Raw genomic sequence first — 17,500 nt, forward strand, 5'->3', positions numbered from 1 at the left:
TCGTTGAGACATTGGCTGACGGAATAACCCGGTCCCTTCATAAAGTATTAGCTGCATCAGTGTCCTCCCATGCTTACCCTTTCACACACTTTCTATCTGCCTCTCTCTCTCTCTCTCTCTCTCTCTCTCTCTCTCTCTCTCTCTCTCTCTCTCTCTCTCTCTCTCTCTCTCTCTCTCTCTCTCTCTCTCTCTCTCTCTCTCTCTCTCTCGCACAATCTCTAATTCACTCTTTCTCACCCTTTCCCAGTACTCCCTTCTCTTTACTTTGATAACCGCTTCCATTTTCAGCAGGAATCCCTGAGTGTCTGTCAAATGTAAGGAAAGTCTTTTTAGTTCCTCTGAGAAAGTGACCCTGTGGACCCAGAATAGGAACCGTTCCAAGAAATCGGCCATCTTGCCAGTCCCTGGGCCTCGTCTGTAACCTTGACAGCTGCTACCATGGCAACAATAAGCCCATCAATCAGTGAAGGGGCTTGGACTTTTAAGAAATGCACAAAGACTTCCTGCGTTCCCTGCTATCTCTATCTATCTATCTTTCCATCTGTCTGTATGGTCTGTCTGCCCGTCTGTCTGTCCATCTGTCTGTCATGTCAGCAGCGCTGTTGCTATATAGCCGTGGTACAGACTATAGGCTACGGTTTTGCTGTCTTTCTACAATATAAAAAATACTTTATATTGTTGTTGCAATCCCCCAGACCCGGACCATACTCCTCTGTGAGCCAGAGTCGATCCACTAACTACATTTGGCTGTAAGTAATAATCCTAATCAGTAAAGTGTGAGATGTTTTTGGTGTGACTGATGGCTTTCTCGATGCTTAGTTGTCTTTAAGTCTCCTCTCAACTCAAGTTCTCTCCTCCTTTGCTCTTTTTCCCCCTCTTGCTTTCCTCTCCCCCCTTCTGCCCACCTCCCTGCTTTCTCTCCTGTCCTCCCTTCTCCTCTCATATTCAATCCTCTCCACTACTCCCCCTCTCCTCCCACTCTCCCTTCTCATCCGCCCCCTTCTTCTGTCCTCTCCAGTCCTCCTCTCAGCTCTCCAGTCCTCTCCCCTCCGCCTCTCTTTGCTTCTCTACTCCTCTCCTCTCCTCCCTTTCTACTCTCCCCTTCTCCTTTTCTCTCCTCTCCTCTCCTCTCCTCTCCTAAGTACTGATGACAGGCTGAACCTAAAACAGACATACAAACAGCAGACACACCACTGCTAAAAGCTGTCAATCAACAGGCTCCTCCTACCCTGACCTCTGACCCTGCAGCACTCCCTTCTCCTCTCCGGGCGGTGTGTTGATGTGTACTTAGCTTCACGGATCACTTCCTGTCCAAGATGGCCCCCGGGACTAGACGCAACACAGACGAGCAGAAGGAGAGGCCTCTTATAAGATGACACTGAACGTGCACGTATGAGCGCGCACGTATGAGCGCCCACGTATGAGCATGCACGTATGAGCGTGCACGTATGAGCGCGTACGTATGAGTGTGCACGTATGAGCGTGCATGTATTAGCATGCACCTATGAGTGTGCACGTATGAGCACGCCAATCACCTATGAGCGCGCAAGTATAAATGCACACGTATGAGCATGCATGCAAGAGGATGCACGTATGAGCACGCACATGCTTGCAGACATGTGGGCACATGTTTGGCTGACAGCATTTACATGTGGACATGGAATAGGAACATCCATATGCATACAAGTTGTTCTGGTATATACACACACAAATCCATACATATGGGCACACAGACACATGCAAGAACGCAAACACAGTGCACATATTAAGGTATATATACACGGTAAAATCCCCCCCCACACACACAATAAATAATGTACACCCATTGAAGTATGTACAGATCAGAAATCACATTATAACATTTTATCCCTCAACAAAACATTGAAACACACAATGTACATGACACACAAGCGAAAATTAGAACATACTTTCACACACACACACACACACACACACACACACACACACACACACACACACACACACACACACACACACACACACACACAAACACACACACACACACGCCAAACACACACACACACACACACACACACACACACACACACACACACACACACACACGCACGCCAAACACACACACACACACACACACACACACACACACACACACACACACACACACACACACACACACGCCAAACACACACACACACACACACACACACACACACACACACACACACACACACACACACACACACACACATGTTGATACACATTCAAAATAAACAAACACGGAGACATACATACCCACACAAACACACATTAACAGGCTGACAGGGAGCCGTGTACAGGCTTGTGCACTCGTGTGCATCCCAGAGTATCAGTGTGAACGAGGCGTTGACACGCTGCCCTGACAGAGCAGGAAGGGGACACAGGTAACTGAGTAAAGCACACACCATTACCTGTCTATGGAGGACATCAGGAGATGGACACACCCTTTACTCTCTTGTCTTACACCCCCTCACCCCCCCCCCCCCCCACACACACACACACACACACACACACACACACACACACACATTGACACAAACATACTCAAACAGACGTAAGCAGCACTGAACACACGCACATGGCACGCACACACACACCCATGAACACACACACACACACCCGCATGCACACACGCACAGATGAACATGCATTACACGCAAGCAGGCGCATACAAAATCGTTAAAGCACTTTCCCCAACCCCTTTTGAAAAGGGCTTTTGTTTTGCCAATGAAAACATCAGCTTCATAAAAGTAATTGCTACGTCACTTGTCTCCCTTCATCAAAGCTCCTGCATGTTTATGTGCGCATGTGTGTATGTGTGTGTGTGTACTGGTGTGTGTTCGCGTATGTGTTTTGGTTTCCATTAGGTGAGGGTTCAACAAATCTGATAATTACGTCGTAGCCACTCCCTTTGAAACACACTACCACACACACAAACACCACCATACACACACACACACACACACACACACACACACACACACACACACACAAACACACACACACACACACACACACACACACACACACACACACACACACACACACACACACACACACACACAAGCACACACATACACAAAGCCGCACAAAAAGGTTTCTGGATGCATCCTGTAAAGGCCCTTTTTGGTTACCAGGGACAACAGACTACGGTAACTAAGGACTTATTGTACACACAATAGGTAGAGCCGAACACAATCATTCACACACAAACACACAAGCACACACAAACACACACACATGCATGCACACACACACACACACACACACACACACACACACACACACACACACACACACACACACACACACACACACACACACACACACCCACACACACACACACACACACACACATGCAAATAGACACATAGACACACATACACACACTGACAAAACCACACGTCCAAACGTGTTTTCTATAAAGAATATCCTCATCCTTTGATGGTTTAAATAGAAATGTGTGCATCTCAAAGGAGTCGCTTGAACACACACACGTTATCTAATTCTGGATTGCAATGTTTTGCGTTTCATCAGAAGTCCACATGAAGAAGAGAGCATACTGGAGAGGAGGAGGGGTGTGTGCAGCTTCAACCTGCAGTAGAGCGTGCTCAGCAGATGACAGGCCTCTGTGAGGAGCTGCTCGCCTGCGGGGAGCATCAGAGAGCCCCAGAGAACCACCAGACGTCAGTCACCTGGACACACTGACTGAATCACCTTCACCCACCAACTCCCTCACCTCCTCCCCCCCAGCCAAACTCCCTTCGCTAACATGTATCCCCATGGCCCTTTGAAATCTGAGCCTGATGCTGGTTGGAGGAACTTGGGGAGTGAGGAGAGGTATGGGGAGGGGGGGGGGGGGTCCATCATGGAGTGGGGAGAGAAGAAATATGAAGAAACGATGGTGTGTGTGTGTGTGTGTATGTGTCAGAGATATATATATACATATATATATATATAGAGAGAGAGAGAGAGAGAGAGAGAGAGAGAGAGAGAGAGAGAGAGAGAATGTGTGCGTCTGTTTGTGTATGCGCCTGTGCGTGTGTTTGTGTGTGTGTGTGTGTGTGTGTGTGTGTGTGTGTGTGTGTGTGTGTGTGTGTGTGTGTGTGTGTGTGTGTGTGTATGCGCCTGTGCGTGTGTTTGTGTGTGTGTGTGTGTGTGTGTGTGTGTGTGTGTGTGTGTGTGTGTGTGTGTGTGTGTGTGTGTGTGTGTGTGTGTGTGTGTGTGTGTGTGTTTGTGTGTCAGAGAGAGGGAGACACAGTGAGAATACGTAAGTGTCACACTTTACTGACATGAAAACTTGCTGGGGGGAGGGGCTGATTGGTGGTATTAGAAGGTGGGGGTGATGGTTGGGGGAGTATTAGGGGGTTGGAAGTGGAGTCTATACAGATGTGAAGATGACAATCCATCAAACACTTAAGGTCCTCCACTAAAAGACAAACAGCATAATGTGCGTGAGTGTGTGTGTATGTGTTTTGAAAGACATAAGTCAAAGTAATAAAGTCAAAAGAATAACAGAAAATACACAGCACACCGTACATGCATTTATTTACACAACACAATTTCAAATACTATTAAATTACAATATAATGAAAATGTATCATAACATTCAATGTCACATAACATTGTTATATTTTTTGTGCAGCAGAGAGGTATTGAATCATTGCGAAGCAATGACCACTGTTTTGATTACATTGCCATCTGGTGGTGGGAGGGGAGAATGTGTTCCACTTTTTATTTAGCCACCTCTTTACCCCAATGTTGTAGTAAAAAGTAATATAACCATTCATTTAAATGTTTTTGGTGTCGCAAGGAAGAATAATTATTAAACACTTAAATCTGACAGCTATCAGTTTACATTATTTCCTCTTGATTTGTGTTGATATTATAGCAGAAGCTCTACACCTTTGACACGAGTGAATGATGTTAAGATTAACCTATAAACCCGGATCTTTCTTCATCATCTGAAGAGAAGCTGTCATCTTTCTGACCCGTGGCAGTCTGCACTTTCATTGGCCGGCTCTACGTTCCGTACGTTTCGGTTCTCTAACCGGATTGGCTGCCTCGATGCCTCGCACAGAGCTGTCCTACAGCGGCGTATTGAAGGTTGAACTACCCGGCCTGCCTTCGTATCTCAGCGGCATCGAACCGTCCTTCTTCTGCCTGTAGCACATCTCCTCCGGGATCACACCCACAGCCATGTCCATATTCAGCGAGGTCCCACAGGCCCCTCCGGTGGCCGTATTCAAGCTGACAGCGGACTTCAGGGAGGACAGCCACCCCCAGAAAGTGAATCTCGGAGTAGGAGGTAAGACTTGTGACTGCTACCTGCTAATGCTAGTTGGTTAGCCACCTAGCAGTCGTGCTATGGGCTGTCTGACTTATGACGTGCGGCAGGGTCGTTGTGTTTTGCTCCGTTATGTAAGAGATCTGCGGAAACATAAATGTTTGAGCTTGTTCATCCCACCAGAGCTGTAGAAACGTACTGCGGGTTGCTTGACCTTGGTGTGTTTGTGACTTAGCAGCCCCCTGACATGGTCAAGTGTTGTGCCTGCATTCACTGGTTGACATTCACTCCACAGAGAATGATACTTAATAGTGTAATAGTGTTGTATTAGTGCTTATACCATCCAATGGACTTTGCAAAATACGTTAACGGATATTATAAGGATTGTATTGCTGAAGCCGGGGAGCTACTCTAGACTGCATCGTTTGGGCAGGTGTTTAAACGCCAGGTGACAGCTGGCGCTTGAGCTGTCAAATATCTTATGAAAGAGTATTTAGTAGTTTTTGTCTGTTTTTGGCCGAAGCTTCTTTAGTTCATGTATGAATATGTCTTTATGTCATGGAGTGATCTAAAGTACCTGACCAGGGTGGGGTTAGTGAAATATTAGATGGAAGGTTTAGTAAGCCTCACCATCTATATTCCTTTGCAATTAACAGATTTTATTCAATATCATACATTCCAATATTACAGTGAAGAATACCTTGACCTAGAAACTGTTGTAAGATTCTGTTGTTGATATTTTTTATATTAGGATTAAGATTAAGAATTGTATCACTTTCTAAATCTCAGACTCGAAATTCTGATATTTTGAATGAGCTCTATTGACCTGTTTGTTGACTTGTTGACGTCACTGTAGGTTTCTTCTGTTGTCTAGTAGTAAAGTATGTGTACAGAATGGTAACCTGTTTGATCTGTAAAGAAAAACCCCAATATCACTTCTGTTTGGGTCTCACAATGTGAATGATATTGTGGACTAGAATGCATTGTGTTGTTAAATGCAGGGAATTCTCTGCTCAATTCTAGGGGGGGGTCTGCTACTTCCGGCTAAAATGGCTGAAAGCCTTTGACAACGCCCCATGCACCTCCTCCTATGAACCCAATGAGCCTGTTTTTATTGATACCCTTACAACTTTTCTTTGCCCCACAACAGCTTTTTAGAATCTCCTGGGGGAAGTTGTCCTGCTGAGTCAGGGGTCTTCTTACCCTTTAAGTCAAAATGTCCTGCTGGTCCCTGTGGGTTTTGTTTTAGCTAGTTCACGACCTCAGAGCTGCACTTTGTTAATAGTGTGCACTGCAGTCATCTGATACGCTGGGTAGATCCAAAGGTCACTGCGTACCCACTGCTTCTAGTTGTTCCGACCACTAAGAGTGACCTCCAGACGCCTCACCCTGTTTTTCTTCTTTCTCTATCAAGAAATTCCCTAACTAATCTACTTCTTTCTGATCTTCCTCTCTTTCCTTCTCTTTCTTTAACTTTCAGTTAGCCTTTAGGTTTCAGATGTGTGTTTTAGCCATTTTATTGACTTTATAAATTGCAAGTCAATACGAAATAGACACCAGTTATTGTTTTTACTGTCATGTAAAATCTGGTGGGTGGACGCGTAAGATAATTTAAAGTCTATTAGCTTAAAATAACTACTAAGCTGTAACTGAAACCTTTCAAAACGATGCATACAAAGTTCATTCCCAAAATAAGGTGTCAACCCTTTCTGTCCTCTGCAGCGTACCGTACAGATGAGTGCCAGCCCTGGGTACTTCCGGTGGTAAAGAAGGTGGAGCGTCTGATCGTGGAGGACAGCAGCCTGAACCATGAGTACCTGCCCATCTTGGGCCTCCCCGAGTTCCGCTCAGCCTCTTCCAAGGTTGCCCTGGGAGATGACAGCCCAGCCATCAAGGAGAATCGGGTGGGTTTAAAAACTCGGACGAGTGGTCGATGAAGCCCGTTAAGACTGTCACTGTGATTAAGGGCTATACCATAGTCTGGAAAAAATATGGACGTAGCGTCAATGACATAACTCATTGGTCTTTGTATTATGAGATTGAAATCACATCGTTCCCATGAACCTGGCCAGCCTTTTCGCATCGACCAATACAAGCCACCAATAGGCCGTTAGATGAACTACATGTTGGTAGCTGCTGCCACGGCTTCACAGACTGGTGGTTCTTGTTGGCTGTTTGGGCTATACAAATACAATGGGCATACTGGGGTAGCAGAGGTACACATGCAGGATTATAGATTAGTCAGACTTTATTGTCCCCTGGGTGACTTTTGTTCCACAAAACTGTACATCACAACACAGGTAGTGTGTTGGTGTCTCTGACACCAGGAGACAGGCAGTGGTTGTAGAAAGCAGTTTGGTGCAGAGGTTGTACCGTTTTGGAGGCAGAGCAGGTGTTTCCTCCTGGCATGTCAGAGCTTTCCCTGAGTGTGATGGCTGGTTTAACCTGTGCACCCTGGTTCCGGAATGCCGCACGGGTGTGAAGCCTCACCCAGCCCCAGAGTCTATTCAGCCTGACTCGGGCCACGTTAGGCTTCTTAAATCGACAATCAACTACAAACTATCCACATACTACACCCTACACACATCATCGCACAACATGGACAGTTGTGCTGTCCATTATAGAGATGTTTTTGACAGAGGGTTTCTTAATGAAGGAGCTATGTGAACAGTGATGTTAGAGAGGGATTTTGTATTTGGATATTTATTGATTCATGGTTTTATTCTCTTTCTTTCAATCTATTTAGTTGTCTTTTAATGTTTTTATGTTTTTTTTTTTCACTTTCTGTTCACATGGTCTTAGTGTTCGGCCTTTATCTCATATCTGGAGATGTAAAAACCAAAGGGCTCTTCTGAATAACATGTCTCTCCCCCGTCTCCCTTTAACAGGTGGGAGCGGTCCAGGCCCTGGGTGGTACCGGGGCCCTGAGGATTGGTGGGGAGTTCCTTCGTCGCTGGTACAACGGCACCAACAACACCGCTACGCCCATCTATGTCTCCGCACCCACCTGGGGTGAGTGGACCTCAGTCCCCGGTCCGAGTGGTCGGGTTTGGTCTAGTCCGGCCTAGTTCAAATCTGGGTTCCCCTTCCTTTTGCCTCATATTTGTTTTGGACAAATTATCTCCCTGGAGGCGGGGATCTGTAAGCATGTAATAGGCTTGGGATTTAAGAAAATGAAAAGGAAAAGGGTCTTCTTTGGAAGAATATCTTGGCAGAACGAAACAAGGTGTTACTCCATCCCTTGCAGTTTCTGCTATAATGTAGTTAGACTGCTGTATCAGAGATTAGGCTTTTTCCTGCCCTCCATTGACATCACCATATGAAAGAATGGTTGCTCCATCAAATTGCTGGCAAATGGCTGGCAATGAAATTCAAGTGTTCAAAACCTCGGCTCATGATCCGTCTCTCCCTGCTGCTCCAAGAGAACCACAACGCTGTGTTCGCTGATGCCGGCTTCAAGGACATCCGCCCCTACCACTACTGGGACGGAGCCAAGAAGGGACTGGACATCAGTGGTCTCCTTGACGACCTGGAGGTACAAGGGCGGGGGTTGATCAGCATAACTTGGGTGTTTTGACATGCAACTATTTAGGTCAAGAGTCCCTCCCTTATCATGGCGTTCTCCTCTTTCTAACGTTCTCTCTCCTGTTCCTGTGTCGGCAGAAAGCTCCGGAGGCTTCTGTGTTTGTCCTGCACGCCTGCGCCCACAACCCCACGGGAACGGATCCCACCCAGGACGAGTGGAAGCAGATCGCAGAGGTCATGAAGGTAAAGAATGGAGGACTGATAGTGGTGGACCTGGAAAAAAATATAGGGTTTCTCTTCAGACTAAAGAATAAATGTGTGTTCGGCCTTCATACTAGCTTTTCCTCATGGCTAGCTAGAAATAGATCTAGACAGCTAATTCAACACTAATTGGACATTTGCAATCGAAACAATTGCTTATGTTGCAGTAACACAAACTTAACCGTATGTCTCTGTGTCTCTCCCCACCTGTCGCCCTCTAGAGGAGGAACCTGTTTGTTTTCTTCGACTCGGCCTATCAGGGCTTTGCCTCAGGCAGTCTGGACAAAGACGCCTGGGCTATCCGCTACTTCGTCTCCGAGGGCTTCGAGCTCTTCGTGGCCCAGTCCTTCTCCAAGAACTTTGGCCTCTACAGTGAGTAGAGAGGCAACTCAAGGGCGTTTAAGCTAGAAAGGCATCCAGCAAAGTTTTGCATGTGAATAGAAACCACCATGATATACGAAATGATGTATAACCAACACAGTACGAGCTACAAGATCTACCCAACTACGTCGGTCTTCATTGTCTTCCCTTGAACTTCCCGTTCTGATTCATTTAAGTTCCGTCACTCACTCACTAAACCTCTTCCTCTCCTTCCCCCTATTCTCCCCATCCTTTACTCCCCCCTCCTCCCAGATGAGAGGGTTGGGAACCTGACCGTGGTTGCCAAGGACAACGAGAACCTGACCCGCATCCTGTCCCAGATGGAGAAGATTGTCCGGACCACCTGGTCCAACCCACCGTCCCAGGGCGCGCGCATCGTCAGCAAGACCCTGAACTGCCCAGAACTGTTCGCTGAATGGTATGTGGTACTTTTGTCTGTTCACCCTCATACAATATACAAAATATAGCTTCATATAAAATATATTATGTTATATAATATATATGTTGCTATACTGAATTATGATCTATTCTGGGTTTTTTTGACCACACATATGACAGAATAGATGGGTGCACCCCTAAATGTCCAATACTATGAATGTAGTTAATATAAAATGATAGATAGATGATCTGTAGAACATCACATCTTTAGTTAACAAACGTGAATAAAAAATATAAATATGCAACCTTTTACGCTCAGTACATCAGTATGAATATACAGACTATCCAACATTAAACACACAGAACTAAAGATTACAAAATACAGAATATACCATCATATACACCGTTTACTTTAGTTTACAAACATTTATATTCAACCTTTGACCCGCGGTACCGCAGTTTACAAACATTAAAATAATAAATATAATCTATAGAATAATAGTTGTGCAACTAAAGTTCTCCTCTTCTGTGGAAGCTATGGCTACGGTCCACTCTGTCCTACCGGTTGTTTTTAGAAGCTAGGTCGTGCAGCTCTTATTTTTAATAGGGCTTTGATTGCTCTCAGGGCTGCATAATTGCATATCAATCCAAATCATGATTTTTGACCTCTGCTACTAGCTAATTATGAATGTTGCTATAAATAAATAAGATGTTGAACGCCTGTAACCTTAACATCCAATCAAACAGTTTCAACTCAATTCCACTATTTAACATTTTCCTACACAGTAGACGCCACTGAATATTAATAACATCTATTTAATTATCGGTTAATCGCAATACATAATCGCAATCACAATATCTGGTACAATAATCAAAAGATAACTTACTTGTATCAATGTGCAACCCTACATGCCAGTACCTTTTGGATAAAAGCGTGGTCTGCTGAATAACTAAATGTAACCAGCTAAGAACCAAGGTGTCCCTCGAAACACACATGCCAAACGCCAGACCCCAGCTCTGATGATGACCAGATCAGCGTAACGACCCGTCACGCTCGCGTACTGAGCGTGGACACAAGTGACCCTCCTCCTCCCTCCTGCTGCCTGCAGGAAGGGCAACGTTAAGACCATGGCCGACAGAGTGCTGCTGATGAGGGACCAGCTGAAGGCCAAGCTGCAGGCTCTGGGCACCCCAGGGACCTGGGACCACATCACCCAGCAGATCGGCATGTTCAGCTTCACCGGACTCAACCGTAAGACGCCCACAAAACCCCGACATCAGTCTGTGTGATTTCAATGAGTTAACTGCATACAATAATTAATGCAGGCTAATTAACAGTGATTATAAACGCCTGTAAAGCGGAGATATACATGGTTAGTTTAATATACCAGCGCTGTTATCCAGCACATCAACACTCACGGAATGCCTCTTGTCCAATCACGTTACTTAGTTGGAACTAACTGCTGTGTAAAATCCAGTTTATGCAACAACGTGTTGTACCCTGCTTAGAACAGGCATGTTCCCTGGCTCAAAGTTAAATGTTTTGTATCAGTAGATCTCTTTAGACTTTTCAATGGCATTGATGTTTCTGGAACAGAGACAGGAAGTGAGGTAATAGACTCCCCTTCCTCCCACAGCCAAGCAGGTGGAGTACATGATCAAAGAGAAGCACGTCTACCTGATGGCCAGCGGCCGCATCAACATGTGTGGTCTGACTTCCAAGAACATCGACTATGTGGCCCAGTCCATCCACGACACCGTCACCAGCGTCCAGTAAACCCCCAGCAACAACCCCCGCCCCTATCGCTACCCCTTCCCCAGAGTCCTACTCCAACCCCTACTTGTGCTCCACCACACCAACCACCCTGTGTCTTCTCTGTGTGCTTGTGTGCCCTCTCTTCCGATTGGTTGAACCCTGCTTTCCCTCTGTTCTGCTACATGCTTGCTGGGTGTCGAGGCAGGGGAGGGATCTTACTGTAGTTGGGAATGTGCAATTACTCCGGCAGGTCACGCTGAACCTGGTTCATCATGTAATCCCCGGTTCATCATGTAATCCCCGGTTCGTCTTTCCTCCACGATTCCATTCAGGAAAAGTTTAATTGGGGGAAGAATAAAAATGACTTCTAGCTTCCAGTATAGAGAGGGCTAGCAAAGTACTGTAGAGTCCATGAAGCCATCTCAATGCTCCACGTCAGGCCTTGACCCTTTTGCCCATATTTCATGTATGCGTCTCTGCATCCTGGGGATTGAAGCCTTCGGACTATGGAAACGTGTCCCCGTTGCCTTGGGCAGGAGAGGCCACACACATTTCAGCCCAACGGACCTCATTTTAACATAGCTTCTGGCGGAACGACAAGAGCTCCGGCTCTTGGTTCAGGTGCCATTTTAACTAGTCACGTTATTTTCCGAGATGGCCTTCTTAGAAACTGTGTCATATTCGGTGGGTAAATGAACATGGAGAATAACCCCCAACTCTATTTCCGTTGCCGCTGCACTTAGAGTAGCGCCAGGCCTGCCCGAGCGAACACATGAACCACTACATGTCTTGTGGACTATAGGCCAGACCAACTATTGGTAAGTTCCGAATAATAATGGAAAACAATAATAATACTGGAATAGCTGAATGCTAATGAAAATGTTCCTGTTAGAGTTTGTAACCGGCTGTGTTAAAGGTCTCGTAACCCTAGATAATATCCACGTGACTGTGTTTCTGTGCTTCCGTTGAACAAAACCATGACTTCTACCACCTCATGATCACGTCATTATGTTACAGAAGTACTGCTGCAGTGAACAAAATGGTCCTCATCACGGTTCACCACACACACTGTGCTGTGTTGCACCTCTATCACCATGTCATGAATATGATGAAATAAATATTTCATTTGAACCACTAGGACTGTGAGTGTTACATTTCTTTTGTGTGTGGTCGACCACAGGAAACACACATCCCCTAAATGTTCTACCTGGAAATGGTTGGATACGAGAAAAAAAACATTTTAATGTCAACTATATAGAAGACCTATAGGACCTCTTCTGGGAAGAATTCTGCTTTCAGGGGCTGTTCTTGAGATGGTGGGTAAGTCACATGGAAAAGGCTAGGACCTACTTCAGGATATCTATGTTTATACTTGGTTTTGTTGCAGTCCAATCCCATAATAATGATGGGTCAGATGAAATTATGGGGTTGTTTATCTTTAATATCTGATTTATTTTAGAGCAAATATAATTGTGTTCTGTCTTAGAGTAGACCCTTTCCTTGAACATGGTAAGATAAACGTTTTTTAGTAAGATAAATGTAACTTTATAGATGTTATTATATTCATACAACTTAAAACATAGAATCCAGAGAGCATGTGATGCTTTTGACCATCTTCATCATCTTCTTCCTCTCTCCTGATTGGCTGTACAACAGGCTGAGTCGACAGAGGGAATCAATGGTACTGGATTGACCTCTAAACTAGCCCTGTGATTGGCTGCTGCCTGCGCTCCAATGCAGCAAAGTGACTCGGCAGATCTGACATACTGCACAGACACACATGCCTCCCCTTGCACGCACCTTTTATATATAAACCAATAGTCGACTTCACAAGAACAACCCCTCCCACTTTTCCACCAATCACCATCCAGTAACCGTTCAGCCCCCTCCCCCCTCCCCCTCCAACTGGTGCAGTGGCTCGAATCTACTTCAGACGAAAACAGAAACGCACACACACCCTCTCCTGCGGTGGTGGCCGGAGAGTCTAGTGGTTTGGTAAAAGACTAAATGTTCTTGGTGCACAGATTCTTATTCTTTCAGACCTCCTTCAGCAAGACCTTCACCCCCACAGACCCCCAACACAGACACACTTCCCTTTATGACCTTAATCTGAATATTAAGTCCCTTCACTGCAGTCAAATGTCTGCTAAAATAAAGACGTAGTTCGGAAGTAGTTTTATTACTAACCTAACCACTCCTGAACTACATATTTCTAGCATGTTAGTGACTTTTAGTAAGAGACAACAGAAGCAGTCTACTTTGCATTTTGATGAATGTAAAACAAAAAGCATTGTTTCTTAAATATGCATTTGTTTAATCAATTTAAATAACTTTACATTTGATTCATATTGCACTTTTGATTTTGTTTGCTTGTTAATGAATGATGGATCACCATAAAAAAAATAATCACCTTCATGTTGGGTCCATATATTCTACACAGCACTTCAGCCATCAGATTCGGCAATAACTGTCTGAAAGATAGCTACGATGTGTGATTATGGGCAAGGGTTGAGATGGATGCGGTGATAAAGTTGATGGTCTACAAAAGCGGCACGCAAAGTTGAGGTGTGAAACGTTATGAACACAAACTCTATGTCACGGATTATGTGTTTGTTTGGATTATTGTCTTTCACTTCTATTGCTTGCTCAAAGAAAGGCATCATGGCACATGCAGTCAAACTATTGGTGATGACGAAGATCTACAACCGCAGCAATTATTTAGCAGTACATTCATTGGTATTCATTAGCAAATATAAATGTATTTTTTATTTAAACACATCAAATGTCTGTTAGTGAACTGTTATACGTAAACCCAGTTGTGTGTGTGTGTGTCACTGTACAAGTGTATGGGCATGTGTTTTACTGTGCAAGTGTAGTTGTGTGTAAATATGCATGTGTGTTACTGTGCAGGTGTACGTGTGTTTAGTGCAGGTGTGTGTGTAAATGTGCCGTTGTATGTGCAGTGTTCCCACTGTTGAGGTGTAGGTTTGTGCATGTGTAGGTATGTGTACTGTGCAGGTGTATGTGTGGAGGTGTTTGTCAATGTACAGGTGTAGGTGTGTATATGTGAAGGTGTGTGCAACTGTGCAGCTGCATGTGTAGGTGTGTGTATGTTTGTGTCAATGTGACTGTGTATGAGCATGCTGAAAGACCCAGCGGTTCATCACATAAGGGGGCTTGTTAGAAAAAGAAGGTGCTTTGAAGATTCCTAACACAAGGAGCTGGGTTCAACTGAGAGGGCACTCACAAAGGAACTTGTTTCACTAGATTATACCCAAGCAGGCACAACTGACCCTTGCTAATGCTAGGGCAGAAAATAGCTGCGAAATATACAAGTCTTAAAGTGTCTTTAAGTAGCGTAAAGTGTCTTTTAAATGTGAACGGACTACGTAGTGTATAAAAATATAAACATATCCCTTGCATACAGGTCTCTGTGAACTTTCCAAACCTAAAATGGCTTGATGAAGAGTATGGCACAAGGACATAATATCGTCCTTATATAATCCCTTTCTCTTCTCTTTTGATTTCTTTAGAAAAATTCTGTCATCCGGAAACTCATAATCACTTGACACCGTCCAGCGGATTCCTCTGTTTCTCCCAGTCATGCAGAATCATCCGGATAATGTTCTTTTTAAAATGGGAACTCTACGTTCTGTCTCCAGTGTCGCCCCACCATCGCTAGGTCTGCTCAGAGAGGGCCCTCACCTCACTAGGTCTCCACCAGGGGCCGCTCAGAGAGGGCCCTCAACTCGCTAGGTCTCCACCAGGGGCCGCTCAGAGAGGGCCCTCAACTCGCTAGGTCTCCACCAGGGGCCGCTCAGAGAGGGCCCTCCTCTCGCTAGGTCTTCACCGGGGGCTGCTCAGAGAGGGCCCTCCCCTCGTCTTCACCGGGAGCCGCTCAGTGAGGGCCCTCACCTCACTAGGTCTTCACCAGGGGCCGCTCAGAGAGGGCCCCCGCCTCTTTAAGTCTTCACCAGCGGCTGCTCAGCGAGGTCCTCTGGGGTTTTATCTCCCTCTCTCGACTTTTTCCTCTTTTTGTGACCTGGAGAGACAAGGAGAACCACCGTTACCTTCTGACCTGGCTGAGTAAACTGGCTAGTTTGAGTTTGTTTAACTAGTTTCTTTAAACTGGCTGATTTAAAACTTCAGTCCCTAAAATCACTTTAAGAACAGTGCGTTGAGTAATTAACATCAACACATATTACAACATATTATATAAGACAAACATAATTATAGAAAGAACATCTGAAAAGGTGGTTCTGATGTTATATTTGGTATATAATGTAGGACAAATAATGTCATTTGTAAATATATTCTAAAACTAACTGGGAAGAGAGAGCAAAGTAGGCCTTCTCTTTACATAGAGAGAAGGGCGGGGGGTGAGCGAGAGTGAGAGACGGTGATAGAGGGAGACTACAGAGGACTAAGTGGAGGGTAAAGAAGGAAAGAGGGTGAGAGAGTGTGTGTGAAAGAGGGAGAGAGAGAGCTATAGAGTAAGAGAGAAACAGTAAAGAGGCTGAGTGAAAGAACTGTTTCAGAGCAACTCCACACTCTGAGTGTTAATTAGACACAGTCACACTCTGTGTGTGTGTGCATGTGTGTGCGTGTACTCTTGTGTGTGTGTGTGTGCCTATGCGTGCGCTCATGTTCCTGTATGTGTGTGTGTGTGTGTGTGTGTGTGTGCACTTGCAAAATTCTGCTCCATATCTGTATTAATAGGCAGCCGCCACATATGGAGGAGACGCTGCTTCCTGTATCCATAGACTGAGATCAGACATGTCAAAGAGATTCTGGGCTTGATGAGTGCATCTACCATTGTTTGTGTTCAAGATTTGTTATTGTAAAATGTGAACATAAATAAATGACTAAAATGTGTGTGTGTGTGTGTGTGTGTGTGTGTGTTTGTGTGCTTGTGTCTGTGTGTGTGCGTATGCACGTGCGCGTGTGCCTCTTTGTGTGTGTGTGTGTGTGTGTGTGTGTGTGTACCTGTGCGTGTGTGTGTGTGTTTGTGTGTCTGTTTATGTGTGACTGACTGAGTTTTAGCAGCAGCTTCTTGCCATAGGTGTGTGTGTGTGTGTGTGTGTGTGTGTGTGTGTGTGTGTGTGTGTGTGTGTGTGTGTGTGTGTGTGTGTGCTTGTGCTTGTGTGTGTGTGTGTGTGTGTGTGTGTGTGTGTGTGTGTGTGTGTGTGTGTGTGCTTCTGTGTGTGTATGTGTGTGTGTGACTGACTGAGTTTCAGCAGCAGCTTCTTTCCCAGTGTGTCCTCTGAGCCGCTCAGCGACAGAGCACTGATAAAGGGGGAGGTGTCTGTCTCCATGGGAACGGAAGATGTTTCTGAGGAGGAGGATACAAGGAAGGGATGGAGATAGAGAGGAGAGCAGAGGAGGAAAGGAAGGGAGGGGAGAATATAAGGTTGTTTAAAATGCTCAGAATATGCTTCTCAACTACATAAACCAGGCCAATTAGAACGATTTTGCAAGATTTCTTTCTAAAGCTGACAGCTGTGTGTACAAGATGTATGCAGAAAGTGTGTGTGTGTGTGTGTGTGTGTGTGTGTGTGTGTGTGTGTGTGTGTGTGTGTGTGTGTGTGTGTGTGTGTGTGTGTGTGTGCGCGCGTGCGTGTGTGTTTGTGCATAAAGGCTTTGTAGTGTTTATACATGGTTGTGTCCAGTCAGTGTGTAGTTAGTGTGTAGATGATTGTGTAAAGGCAGTGTGTAGTCTGAGTGTGTAGATGGTTGTGTATACAGAGTGTGTTGTCGAGGTGGGCAGATGGTTGCATAAAGGGAGTGTGTAGTTAGAGTGTGCAAATGGCTGTGTTAAGGCAGTGTGTAGCTAGAGTGTGTATGTGGTTGTGTTAAGGCAGTGTGTAGTCAGAGTGTATACATGGCTGTGTAAA

The 17,500-nt window shown here is 45.2% G+C and overlaps 2 protein-coding genes across 2 annotated transcripts in view; one reads left to right on the forward strand and one right to left on the reverse strand.

The window, feature by feature from the left end:
• The first annotated feature begins 5,061 nt into the window (after positions 1-5,061).
• Positions 5,062-12,743, forward strand: LOC115540604 (aspartate aminotransferase, cytoplasmic). The gene is made up of 9 exons (XM_030352046.1): positions 5,062-5,326; positions 7,028-7,209; positions 8,194-8,317; positions 8,728-8,840; positions 8,969-9,073; positions 9,313-9,463; positions 9,725-9,890; positions 10,960-11,102; positions 11,488-12,743. The coding sequence occupies exons 1-9, from the start codon at positions 5,218-5,220 to the stop codon at positions 11,625-11,627; spliced, it is 1,233 nt and encodes a 410-aa protein (XP_030207906.1). The 5' UTR covers positions 5,062-5,217; the 3' UTR covers positions 11,628-12,743.
• A 1,140-nt stretch (positions 12,744-13,883) lies between these two features.
• cnnm1 (cyclin and CBS domain divalent metal cation transport mediator 1) overlaps positions 13,884-17,500 on the reverse strand; it is an 11,816-nt gene continuing 8,199 nt past the window's right edge. The window contains exons 9-10 of the mRNA XM_030351406.1: positions 16,834-16,938; positions 13,884-15,648 (exon numbers count right to left, since the gene is read on the reverse strand). Of these exons, the coding sequence (XP_030207266.1) occupies positions 15,569-15,648; positions 16,834-16,938 (185 nt within the window). The 3' untranslated portion in view covers positions 13,884-15,568. The remainder of the gene's footprint in view (positions 15,649-16,833; positions 16,939-17,500) is intronic.

Source organism: Gadus morhua, chromosome 3 (genome assembly GCF_902167405.1).
Source record: "Gadus morhua chromosome 3, gadMor3.0, whole genome shotgun sequence".
NCBI lineage: Eukaryota > Metazoa > Chordata > Actinopteri > Gadiformes > Gadidae > Gadus > Gadus morhua.